Source organism: Phodopus roborovskii, unplaced genomic scaffold (genome assembly GCF_943737965.1).
Source record: "Phodopus roborovskii unplaced genomic scaffold, PHOROB, whole genome shotgun sequence".
Lineage (NCBI taxonomy): Eukaryota > Metazoa > Chordata > Mammalia > Rodentia > Cricetidae > Phodopus > Phodopus roborovskii.
Genome location: NW_026126418.1, coordinates 69,525,099 through 69,538,503, shown reverse-complemented (window position 1 = coordinate 69,538,503; position 13,405 = coordinate 69,525,099). Strand labels below are relative to the sequence as shown.

General features: G+C 45.3%; 1 protein-coding gene across 2 annotated transcripts; it reads right to left on the bottom strand.

Annotated features, from left to right (window-relative positions):
- Positions 1 to 9,973: 9,973 nt before the first annotated feature.
- Positions 9,974 to 13,285, bottom strand: Mrps2 (mitochondrial ribosomal protein S2). 2 transcript variants are annotated; one of them, XM_051184971.1, is made up of 4 exons: positions 13,155 to 13,285; positions 12,891 to 13,055; positions 12,363 to 12,492; positions 9,974 to 11,878 (listed from the first exon to the last, which is right to left on the bottom strand). In XM_051184971.1, exons 1-4 carry the CDS (start codon positions 13,195 to 13,197, stop codon positions 11,293 to 11,295), a joined length of 924 nt encoding a protein of 307 aa, XP_051040928.1. In that variant the 5' UTR covers positions 13,198 to 13,285; the 3' UTR covers positions 9,974 to 11,292. The 2 variants fall into 2 exon arrangements, with proteins under 2 accessions (XP_051040928.1, XP_051040929.1); XM_051184972.1 differs by having other exon boundaries at positions 12,939 to 13,055.
- Positions 13,286 to 13,405: the final 120 nt, after the last annotated feature.

The window sequence follows — 13,405 nt, the reverse complement described above, 5'->3', positions numbered from 1 at the left end:
AAAGTTCCCCAATGTAAGTGTAATACTTCTGCTACAGCAGAGGAGGGTTCCCCCCAAAGAAATTGTTACAGCTCTGCTCTGGAGAAGTGTTACAGCTCTGATCAGGTCTAGCAAAGTTAAAGCATGGGAAATAAGATTCTAGGGCAAAATACTGTCTGATGGATGTTTATTCAGGAAGAAATCACTTATACCAGAAACAGATGACCGCCATAGGTTCCTGTTCCAAGGATGCCTCCGGATGCTCTCTGTCTCCAACCAGAAAGTAAGAGAGCCAGCTGGGGTCCGGGATCCCAGACCTAGTCCCCCTCGGGTCATGCCTACACCTGTCCCCATGCCCCCAATGGGCATGGTCAGTGCAACAGGTGCAGGAAGGGTGGATATCTCACTACAATTCCCCTTTTAGTCTAAAGAAAAGATTTAGGCTCGATACAAAACTGTTGGGGACCATCACCATCCTCACTACCTCAGGCCTCTGTGAGTAAATTACTGCCTCTTAAGAAATAAGCAGAATGTTTAGCAGAGCATTCCTAGATATAGGCTTGCAGTTTTACAACCAGTTAAAGAATAGCTCAGGATATTCCTCCTGCTACAGTTTTACAGCCAGTTAAAGATTAGTTCAGAGCATTCCTTTTACTGACCCTTTTATCTTGCCTACATGCAAACCCTGCTCACATCCTACCTATGGCCCTATGTAAGCCTCCCCTGAGAAAATAAAATTTGTCAGCTTGATCAGAATACTGTCTTGCTGTCATTCTTCATATCCCTTATCCTTCATTCTTTCTTAGGTGTTCCCCGGTTTCTTAGATGCTCCACCAGTCAGGACACAAAACTACAAAAACAGTAATATCAAATATGCTCCAGGAAAAGAAAAATTAAGAACATACACACTTAAGGCCTATTGCTAGTGAGGTAACAAGAGCAAATGGCAAGAACTACATATCCAGTCCTGGGGTGAAGGTATAACAGAGATTACTATAGAGTTGTTTAAGTTTTGTACCTAATATTTCTATCTAGGAAGAGAGAACAATAATTGTGACAGTCTAATCTTCAACCTCATCATAGACCTGAGAAGGAAGATAACAATACTAGGGTAGGCAGGAAGTGCAGGCGGGCATCTTCCAAAAGGTGCAGAGAAGACAGAAACAGCAGGCTACCTGGACAGTCACCTACAGTCACACAACAACATTGGGGCAACCAGTTTTGGCTAAGGCCTAGAGTATCTGACAGACCAATACAGAAGAAGGGAAGTAGAAAGGCTATCTTACTCTGACTTGGCAAGGTTCATCAGTCTTTCTATGTTTGTTTCCTGCAAGCACAGTAGGACAGCATGTCCAAAGTAGTGGCTGAGGTTGGGGTAGGTCTTGGCCCAAAAAGCCATTAGCCAAGGAGAGGATGGACTTTAGAAGGAGTGACTTCAGTGCCCAACATACTCTTGGGAATAGCTCGGATCTCGGTGCTTTCAGGAGCAATAGTGTCTCATGTCAACTGAGTACTAATATTAAAACATTTAAATGCCATGTAATGGTAAATTACAGATTGTGAAAACTGTTTCCAAAGGTTTTTGCACAAAATATTGGCTCAGGGTGGAGCTATTTAACATTCCCTGTGGTAAAACCTTCCATTGATATCTCTTGACTGGCTGAGAATTATTGTAATCAGGTACCATGAAGGCAAATTTTTCTTTATCTTTTTTTTGTAAAGTTATAGTGAAGAAGCAATATTTTAAATCAATAACTGTAATAGGCCATTCTTTAGGTATCAGAGAAGGCAAGGGCATTCCAGGCTGTAGAAAGCCCATTGGCTGGATTACTTTATTGATGGCTCTCAGGTCTGTAAACATTCTCCATTTTCCACGTTTCTTTCTGATAACAAATACAGGAGAATTCCAAGGGCTGGTAGATTCTTCAATTTGTCCAGCATTTAGCTGTTCCTGAACCAGCTTTTCTAGAGTCTCTAGCTTCTCAGATGTCATAGGCCATTGCCCTACCCAACAGCTTCATTTGTTAGCCACTTGAAGGGTAGGGCTTTTGGTTCCTCTGTTAGTTTAGCACTTGTATTCTGTTTTTGTACAGCCGGGATTTTGGTGTCTGTCTGGTATAGGACTTTAAAATTTTAATTTTTTTCTACAACCATGAGTTCATTTATGGTTCATATCTAATGCTGGAGGAATGTTAATCTGTGTATTCCATTACTACAATAGATCACGACCCCATAAATTTATTGCTATATCAGCTACATATGGTCTCAACCTTCCTCTCTGTCCTTCTGGTCCTATACATTCAACCCATCTTTTACTCTGTTTTATCCGAGATAGGGTTCCAATCCTTAAGAATTGGACACTTGCCTTTTCCAGGGGCCATCTTGGAGGCCAAGATTTTTGAGTTATAATGGTCTCATCAGTACCTGTATCAAGGATCCCCTCAATCAACTGGTTATTTAGTCATGCCCTTCATTTAGGCCTTTGATCATTTATAGAAGTTTTCCAAAATATACATTTTTGTTTCCTCCATTTACAATTGATTCATCTTCCATAGCTAATCTGTCATCCAGAGTGGTATGATTTTTTTTTTTTTTTTTTTTTTTTTTTACACAATAGACATTGTATTTTTCTAATTATTCTGGGGAGGATTGTCCTTCACAGTGACTGGGAATGTCCAAACCACTTTTGACATGGGGACCTTTGAGAGCCCCCCCAAGGAATTTCCCTATTGTAAAGAGTTTCCTTGATTGTCTCTAGTCGATTTACATTCATTGGTCTAGTGCTGGTCGGCCTTTGCCACATCTTCTACATAATCTAGAAGGTTGAGGCCTTCTGTTTGATTCATTCCTAGAAGGAATGTTATTTCTAGGAATGCTTCCCTACAATTTCTTCTTAGATGTTCTATTCTACCACAGTTAAGACCTCTGTAATCTTGATACCTTCTCAAATCTTTGGAGATCGCTTCTCCTATTCAAGCTTCAGCGTCATGGTCATTAGAGCTAGGCTCTGCTAGGGGTAAGTTTCCTCAGTAAGAAAGAGTTACAGCTCTACTTAGGTCCCCTGTAGTGCAAAAACATTGCACCTCTAGGGGTAGGTAAGTCCCCCAGTGAAAGTGTTATATTACAGTTCTTCTCTGGCTCCTTTTCTGGCACAAGTTGTTACAGCTAGGCTCCACTCAGGCAAAAGGGTCACACTGTACAACAAACCTCACTCAAGAGATTGATTGGGAAATAAAATCCCAGGAGGGTGGCTGCCTGGGAGTGAGAGGCAGCAGCAAACTGAATAGGGCACAGAGCTTCTGTAGAGTTTTTTGGGATGGGGGTAGAACTTTTCCAGAGAGGCTTGAGATTGGTGGGTTTTTATATCCTGATTCTGGGGCAAACTCAGGGATTGGTGGGATTTCATGCTCAGGGATCTCAGGGATTGGTGGGATTCTGTGCTCAGGGTTAGGTTGGATTCAACCCTGGTCTTGGGGTCAAGTCAGGAGCAGGATGTTCTTTCCTTGGCTCTTTTTAACCTACATTAATCACTGATATTCCTTTAATTGATGTTACATTATATGATAAAGATATCAAAGAAGGAAAATACAAATATCTTTAAAAATATATTCTTAACAAAATACAACAGGAACACTCATGTTAATTATATTTCTAGTTTCTGGTCACATGGCCTTAGCTGGTATTTTTAACTACCTCCCTCTGCTACCTATTCTGTATTTCCTTCACCCTTGACAAGAACCTTAGCATGCCTTGGCTCTTTTCCTAGAGGAGTAACCCATACTTTCACTCCTGAGGTTGTTCTAGTTTCCCATTGACTTTAATCACAGAACATGGTAGCACCAAGAGATACTCTAAAGAATCTCCTACATCCCAGACAATCTGATATCCTCATGATAATCTGGATCAATCACACCTCCTAACACTGTTATGATTTTCTTAGCCTGTTGGCTTTAGTAGCTTGTGGTGATATCTTGTTTGTACTCTAACAAATAAAGCTTGCCTGAAGATCAAAGGGCAGAGATAGCCACTAGCTAACCATAGATGTCTGGAGGTCTGTATAGACAGACAAGAAGTGAAATGGCTGGGCCAAGATAGGAATATAGGCACGATGAGACAGGAACTCACTCTCTTTTCACTTCATAGAGGTAAGGGCTGTAGTGGTTGGTTGCTCTGCTTCTCTGGTCTTTCAGTTTTCACCACCCAATATCTGACTCTACACTTTTATTATTAAGACCTATTAGAGCTTGTGTTACATAACAGTACCCAACGGGCATAAATTCATGAAAAAGCCACTTGCCTGTGGCTTTGCAGTACAGGTCAGAGCTGCACACGGGGCTCTCACAGGAGTCACTGCCCTGCCTGGCTAGGTTTTCTTTTCTTATTTCCCCAAGGCTCTGGGCAAGTTTGGAATTTTCCTGTTGTAGCCTCTCTAAAACAGTCTCCAGCTTCCACCCAAACTCCAGAAGCACCTGGGCACCAAACAACACAGGACTTACCTGCCACAGACAGGCTCTGCCTTCAGGCAGCTTCTGTCACACAAGCTTCTTCTGCACAATCCCATGTGCATTTTTTCATGCAGTTGGCTCTCTCTCTCTCCCTCTTCACACTACTTTACCTACTCAACTTCCCAGCCAAAAAGAGACTGAGTTCCTGTCTCCTCCTGCCTTACCACTTCCTGTCTCTGCCCAGCCATCTCACTTCCTGGAGGTTCATAGATCTCCAGACCTCTATGGTTAGCTATTGGCTTGCTCTGTCCTCTGATCTTCAGATAAGCTTTATTTGTTAAAATATAAACAAGATATGACCACAGTAGCTCAAAGTGGCTAGGGGTCTGTAGTGGGAATGTAGTAGAATCATTGTATCTAGTGTAAACATTTAGAATGTAACAATTATTTCTCACTGTATCTATGGTAACAGTGCAATGTATTAGTATTTGTTGACGGTACCTAGACCTTGAAGAAATAGTAGGTAATAGTATTGTTTCCTATGATTTAGGGTTGTTTTTTCTGATGGGGATTTCCATATGTTGCATAACTTTGGTCACAAGACTATCCAGCACACTTGGAGGTCTTGCATTATTGGGTACTGCAGACAGGACCCAGTAAGGACTAAAGGTTGCAGGGTATGTTGCTTTCCTTCCAAGAACATATAGAAGAGATCAAAAGGGCTTTGGTATGAGGGGCTTGTTGTGCCCCAAACAGCCTTTGTGTACAATCAATAATTATGCTTCCGAAAGGAGGTTTGAGGTTCAGCTCACAGGCACTGTTTCTCCCTACTTCCAGAGAGCCTAAAATTGCATTCTGGGGTAACTCCCCTTCTTTGAATGTCTCACGCAACAGAACATCCGACAGGGGTCAGTCTGAGCTTCTAGTTCAATGGAATGTTTATAGTGTCTTCTGGCAGGAGCACCACACTCTCTGGAACTAAAACTTGTTGTTTTGTTTGTTTGTTTTTGGTGGGGGGAGTTCGAAGCAAGGTTCCTCTGTATAGCTTTGGAGCCTGTCCTGGCACTCACTCTGTAGACCAGGCTGGCCTCGAACTCACAAAGATCTGCCTGTCTCTGCCTACTGAGTGCTGGGATTAAAGGCATCTGCCGCCACCACCCAGCTTTGGAACTAAAACTTCTAGACCAGCAGAATTTCAGGTGGTGGAACAGGAAGTAAAAATGATCCTAGTGGGTCACTAGGGGTGAGAATGTGGAACTATTCCCTTTTCCACCCCTTGGTTCCTGGACCAGTAGATACTGGCTATAAAAGAAACTGCATCATATTTTGGATGGTGATTCAAAGCATGTACCTCCTTCCATAGAACTCTGCCCCAGCCCTCGAGGCTGCTGTCATGTAATTGGCTCTGTAACTGTGTCTTTTGTTTTGTTTTGTTTTTGAGACAGGGTTTCTCTGTGTGGCTTTGTAGAGTAGGCTGGCCTCAAACTCACAGAGATCCACCTGCCTCTGCCTCCCAAGTGCTGGGATCAAAGGCGTACATACCACTGCCCATCATATAACTGTGTCTTTAAAAGGCCACCTTTCTCTCATACCAGCTGCTTCAGAATGGTGGGGAACATGGTAAGACCAGTGGATTCCATGCATTGTTTCCCTTCTCTGACTGTGAAGTGAGTTCCCTGGTCAGAAGCAATACTGTGGGGAATACCACATAGGTGGATCAGGCATTGTGTAGTTCATGGATGGTGGTTTTGGCAGAAGCATTATGTATAGGAAAGGCACATCCATAACCAAAATACGTATCCACTCTGGTAAGGACAAAGTATTATTCTTTCCATGGAGGAAGTGGTCCAGTGTAGTTACGCTGCCACCAGGTTGCTAGCCCTGGGTAATGATGGCATATCTGTCACTCAGTGTTGGCATCTGCTGTTGGCAAATCTGGCACTCAGCAGGAGCTGTAGCCAGGTCAGCCTTGGTGAGTGAAGTCCATGTTGTTGAGCCCGTGCATAACCCCCACCTCTGCCACCATGTCACGTTGTTCTTGGGCCTATTGGGCCATGGCAGGAATGGCTGGGGAAGAGGCTAACTCTCCACAGAACAGGTCATCCTATCTACTTCATCACTCAACTCCTCCTCAGCTGAAGTCACCTTTTGGTAAACCTTTACATGGGACACAAGTACCTTCACATCCTTCGTCCATTTGGAGAGATCTATCCACATACTTCTCCAGATGTCTTTCTCATCAATTTTCCAATCATGTTCTTTCCCAGTCCCTGACCATCCAATCAGCTCATTGGCTACAGCCCCGTGAATTGGTGAACAACCATACCCTGGCCATTTCCCCTTTCAAACAAAATGTATGGCCATGTGTACTGCCCAAAGTTCTGCCCATTATGAAGATTTCCTTTCACTGGTGTCTTTCAGGGTTGTCCCAGAAAGGGGTTGTAATACTTCAGCTGTCTATTTCTGGGTGGTGCTTGAATAAAGTACAGAACTATCAGTAAACCAGGCCCTCATCTTCACTTCTTCACCCCATGAGGCTATAGGTGCATGCTTGGCAGTAGACAGTATTGTAATGGGAGTAGATACATAGATACACATACATACACACACATATATACACATACACACACACACACACACACACATATATCACTTTCATTTGATGATAAGTTGCTGCTGTGCAATCCTACTTGGTGAGCTAGATAACACTCAGTTCATGATGGGACTCAGGTTGAATGGCAACTTGGTGGTCCATTGTCTAATGTTCAGTTCCACTAAGGCCTGTCAGCAGACTAAGAGCTGTCTTTCAAAGGAATGTCTTGGTTAGGGTTTTATTGCTGTGAAAAGACACCATGACCATGGCAACTCTTATAAAGGAAAACATTTAATTGAGGCTGGCTTACAGTTTCAGAAGTTTAGGCCATCGTTGTCATGGTGGCTTCATTCTGAGATTTTAAAGCCTAGTGACATACCTCCTCCAACAAAACTACATCTACTCCAACAAAGGCTCACCTTCCAATAGTGCCACTCCCTATGAGCTAGGGCCATTTTCATTCAAACCACCACATTCAGTTTCCACTAAGGCCCAATTGCAGACTAGAGTTGTCTTTCAATGGAAGAAGTTGTCGGCAGATGATGGTAGAGCCATGCTTCAAAATCAGAATGGTCTTTTGTGATTCACCTATAGGGGTCTGCCAAAGGCTCCAAACAGCATTCCTATATCCACTGACACCTCAGCTACCATCAGGTCTGCTGGATCAAATGGTCCAAGTGATAGAACAAGCTTGCTCAGCAGCCTGGAGCTGTTGAAGAGCCTTCCTGGTTCCAGGCCCCACACAAAACTAACAGCTTCCCCAAGTCACTTGGTATATGGGCCAGAACAACATACCCAAGAAGGGATGCATTATAGGGATCCAAATAGGCATAAACTTCTTTCTGGGTGATGGGAGGGGCCAGGTGCAATAACTTATTCTTTACTTTAGAAGGAATATCTCTGCATGTGCCCCACCACTGAACTCCTCTAAGAACTTCCCAGAGGTAGACTCTTGAATTTTTGTTGAATTTATTTCCCATTCTCTGATGTGCATATGTGACACCAATGAGTCCAAAATGGTTGCTACCTCTGGCTTGCTTGGTTCAGTTAGCATGTCATCAATATAGTGGACCAATGTGATATTTTGTAGAGGAGACAATGACCAAGATCCCTTTTAGGCTGGGCAGTGGTGGTGCACACCTTTAATCCCAGCACTAGGGAAGAAGCAGGCAGATCTCTGTGAGTTCAAGGCCAGCCTGCTCTACAGAGCAAGTTCCAGAATAGCCAGGGCTACACAAAGAAATCTTATCTTGGAAAACAAAAAACAAATCCCTTTTAATTAAGTTATGGCACAGGGCTGGAGAATTAATATATCCTTGAGGTAAAATTGTAAAGGCTCACTGCTGGCCTTGCTAACTGAAAGCAAATTGCTTCTGGCAGTCCTTATGGTCAGGTACTGAGAAAAAGGCATTTGCTAGGTTAGTAGCTGCTGCATACCATGTACTGGGATATATGTTAATTTGCTCAGATAAGGACACCTCATCTGGTACAGCAACTGGAAATTTAAAGAGTTATTCGATTGAGTTTTCAATAGTTAACTGTCACTCTTCACAATCCATCAGTCCTCTGCAGTAGCCAGATAGAGTTAAAGGGAGATGTGGTGGGAACCACCACCACTGCCTGCATCTTTCAAGTCTTTGATGGTGGCATCAATTTCTGCAATTCCTCCAGGGATGTGTTACTGTTTTTGATTCACTATTTTCTTTGGCAGAGACAAAGCTAAAGGCTTCCATTTAGCCTTTCCAACCATAATAGCCCACAGTCCACAAGTCAGGGAACCAATGTGAGAATTCTACTTGCGTCGAAGTTTATAATCTATCCCAGTTATACATTCTGGAACTGGAGAAGTAACTACAGGAGACATTTAGGGACCCATTGGGTCTATGAGTGGGACTTCAGCCAAAACCCCATTAATCACCTGACCTTCATGAGCTCCTACTTTAACTTGGAATCTCCTGGAATTAGTGTCAACTCAAAACCAGTTTCCAATAGACCCTGGAAAGTCTGATTGTTTTCTTCCCCCAGTGTAGTTACTCTTATCAGAGGCTGTAGTACCCTCTGGGGAAAGGCTAACAGTAAAATGTTTAGATATTTTATCAAGGTCCTTCTTCCAGAGAACATGGCCATTCCTTCATTCTGGTTCTCCAAACTGGCTCAAATCTGGAAATTGGTTCATTGGCCAAGAATCCCTTTTGCCAAGATCCAATGTAGCCTTTCTTTCACTTGAGAATTTCTACAATTATGTGAATCAACCAAAAATTCAGTAGGGTTATCTATTCAATGCTTGGAAGCACCAATATTGATTAGCTAGTACCAGAGATCCATACAAACCATGCCATCATAAAACTCACATGGCTTGTGCTGACTATACAGGCCAGGCCATTCAAACAGGTTAGACATTGTTTTGTCTGTTACTCATTACCATAACTACCCTCACCTGGTCTTTGGTGATTAAGTGCTGCCACCTGGCTCATGATACTCCCAGGCCCAATTAAACCTGTTGAGTTCTTTTCTTTTTGGTTTGAGTAGGTTTCTCAGTAGCTATGGAGCCAGTTCTGGAACTCAGGCTGGCCTGGAACTCACAGATCTGCCTGCATCTGCCTCCCAAGTGCTGGGATTAAAGACAGGCCACCTGGCAAACCCATTGCATTTAATTATTCCAAATGAGCATCAGTGTATCCAACCCTAAGGTCTTGCACAAGGAAAAGCGAGATAACAAAGCTCTTCAAATGTTCTGGTACCCCCTCACCATTTTTCTTCTGGAACTTCTCATTTTGGAGGAGTAGGTTTCAGACAGCATACACACTTCCAGCACTGCAACTTCCCTGAACCTTAAAGTCCCTTTGCCGACACCAAACCAAGGGATATCAGGCATCTCCAACTCCTTTTCAGGATGCTGTTGGGGTAATAGCCTGCAGGGAAATAAACCTTCAAAGAAAATGCAGTTCAGCCTGACTTAGTTGGTGCTGGTTCAAAGTTCTAGAGTCTGACACCAGGCAGTTTATTGTAAGCATATTTAAACAGTACAATTTTGGAAAAAGGCTTCCTGGTGTAATATAATCCCTGGTGCACACGGAGGCATATTTATATCTAAACTCAGCTCAAAGTACATGTGACCATGAAGATGGGTTCTGTAGTTTAAGAGCCTGGAATATTGAGTGGTCTCTGACCTAGACAGCATGAAGGTCAGCAGGCTATAAAATATCTGACATCTCACCTAAGGATGGGTTTTAATGACTGGTAAACAAAGCTATCTGGGCAATGGTGGCACACGCCTTTAGTTCTATGAAAGGCAAGGTAGTTCTCAGTAAGTTTGAGGCCAGCTGGTCTACACAGAGAAACTGTCTTGAAAAAAAAAAAAAAAAAAAAGCTAAAAGTAAAGGTCTAGGGAGGGAGAGTCTGGGATAAACATTCTGGGGGGTTTGTGTCTGGCTCTACACATAGCAAAGGTCACCAGGTAATTATAACACTATCCACTCCCAGCCTTCTGAGTGGAAAACAGGTATTCATTCCCTCCTTTGCAGACAACTCTGTGTGATGAACATTTCTGGTTTCCCCAGTGATCTGTAGACACAAGACCTTTGTGCTCCCAACAATAGGTCATCTTTTGACAAATTCTTCAGCCAACCTTTCAAGCAAACTTTTAACACCTTTTAAAACTGTGCAAGTTTCCATATTAAACCTAGATTTCCACTCAGAAGGCCCATATCAATAAACACAGCCTGATTCAATTTTATGTTCCTTCCATCATTATACCACACCCTTAAAATCCATTCCGAGACATATTCCCCAGACTGCTTGAATGAATTAGTAAACTCATAGTAGTATAGTGCACCTTTCTACCTCTCTAGGAGCCTGCTTAGTTAGCCTTTAAGACTGGTTTTAGGTGTAGAGGCAACTATTGGGGGCCCTGAGGGACATCCGTTTTTCTTACTTAGAACCTCCTTTGCAGAACAGAAGTATTAATTGTAATCGAAAAGAGAAACCAAATGGAACCCTCCTGATATAGACCTACTTCTAAAGTGGAAGCAAGGACTTGACAAGAGAAACAGTGACTTCCACTTGTCTGGCTAAGTCTTAATGGATGCCAGAGGACACCTGGCTGTGGAGGCGGACAAGGTTTAATTCAGGATGATTGGACTCTGGGGTAGCCAGATCTCGGGAATACAGGACTCTGATACTGAGGATGGGGAATGTGGGTATAGGCCAAGACTGGGCAAGGAGCTTCCTGCTCAGAGCAGGCTTGGCTATCTAGTATGGGAGCAGGTATTCCTGTCATGGGGAATGGCTTTTATCAGGTACAGAAGATGTCCCACTGCCCTCAGACCCCTGGGAACTCTGAAGCCGATGCAGTGCCTCCATCTGCCTCCTCTTCTCCTTGGCCCGTTTGATGGCTGTCCGGAAGAGCTTGCAGAAGAGATGTATAGCTTGGGGTGAGTCATCGTTAGCAGGGATAGGGTAAGTGATGAGGCAAGGGTTGCAGTTGGTGTCCACAACGCCCACTGTGGGAATGTTCATCTTGGCAGCATCCCTCACAGCCACGTGGGGTTCAAAGACATTGTTGAGCGTGTGCATGAAGATGATGAGGTCTGGCAGGCGGACTGTGGGCCCAAAGAGGAGGTGTGCATTAGTCAGCAAACCACCCTTGAAGTAGCGGGTGTGAGCGTACTCTCCGCAGTCCTGGGCTGTATTCTCAATCAAATGAGAGAACTGCCGGTTCCTGCTCACAAACAGGATGATGCCTTTGCGGTAGGCCACATGAGCGGTGAAGTTCAAGGCCAGCTGTAGATTCAAGGCTGTCTGCTCCAGGTCGATGATGTCTTGGCCCAGGCGGTTACCAAAGATGTAAGGCTCCATAAACCTGCCAAAAAAACCCCAAGTAGAATGGAACACTGTTCACAGAGCTACCTTTCCCCTTCCACAGACCCCCATCAGCAATTTGAATGAGGGCACTCCAGGCTGGGAAGCTGGGAAGCGCTATTTACTTCACCTGCTTCCTACCACCCCTTGTCTAGTGAAATGACCGGATGGGACACAGTGCTTTGGAGTGGAGCAGCTAGCATCAGGTGTGTGGCCCAACCTGTCCCCCCATGGACATTAACCATGAACTCACACAAGGCACTCTGCCTAGTATTGCTCTCTATGGCCCCTTCAGTTCTATACAGCAGGACCTCTCCACTGGGGTCCCCAGCCTGTAGTGACCCTCAGTTTTCACCATGTTTATGAACAGCATCAACACCAGCACTCACTGCCCTTGATGTTGTTGTTATGTTCGTTCCCATCAGCCCCCACTTCCAACCTTGACCTGATCCCACCGCTCTGCCCACACTGCCTACGGCAGCTACCTATGCCGGCAACCCGCTTTATGGCCCAGGTGTACTCGAGCCTCGAAGAGGGTCTTCACAGAAAACAGTTCCTTGACATTGAAGAAGTCCGAATGCTGCAGTGGTACATCCAAGACCCTGCTCTGGAGATCTGAAAAGGGAAGAAGAGAAGACACCGTGGCACACCACCACCAACCACTCCTGGGAGTGGGGACCTCAAGGCCGAGCAGGAGAAATGTTAGGAAAGATCTGGAAGACAAAGGGGGCATTCTTTACGGCGCCAAAGGACTAGAGCCAAGGTCTGAGGTGACCTCTGTGTGGGGAAAGCCTGGTCACTCCTCTCCCCTTAGTCTCCATAGTAATAGAGAAAGAGACAGGGGCCTCCTCAACTTCTGGCTCCTCAAATGGCGCGCAAGGAGACCAGCAAAGTGGACGGATCCCAAACTGGCCTTCGCTGGTCTCGGGAGCTACTAGGACAAGGGGAGGGAGACTCCCACCCCACTTAGTGAGATTAGCACAGGGTTAGTTCGGGGATCCCGCAAAGATAACCTCTCCACGATTCCGCGCCTCCGTCCAGCTCCAGACGCTGGCCTTTACCATCGCTATGCTGGGGCTCGCTGATCACGGGGACTTGGGCTCCCGTCACCATCCTAGCATTCAGCCCCGCCGGGCCCGGGGTCGCCTTCTGCAGGAAACCTGGCAAGCGCCACACACCTGCGGGAAGAGAGCAGGTGGGGCCGCGCTCTGTGCACGTCTCTGTTCTCCTCTCTCGGATCCCAGGGTCCCTCCCGTCTCGGGGGCCTCCGCGCTCACCTGCATACAGCAGCCGGGTCAGGACGGCCGGAGCGGGCGCCATGGCTGGCGCGTGGACAGAGGTGTCGCAGAGACACTTCCTGCCGGGCAGAGCACCTCCTCCGCCGAGCGCGGGGAGCCGCACCGCCGCCTGCAGGCTCGGAGGACCGCCGCCGGTTCCTGCTGCACCCGACCATATAGGAAGGGTTCCGCCAGGGAGAGTCTGTGCTGTGGCAGGCGATATGAGCCGGGCTGGTAGGTGGGAGGTACTG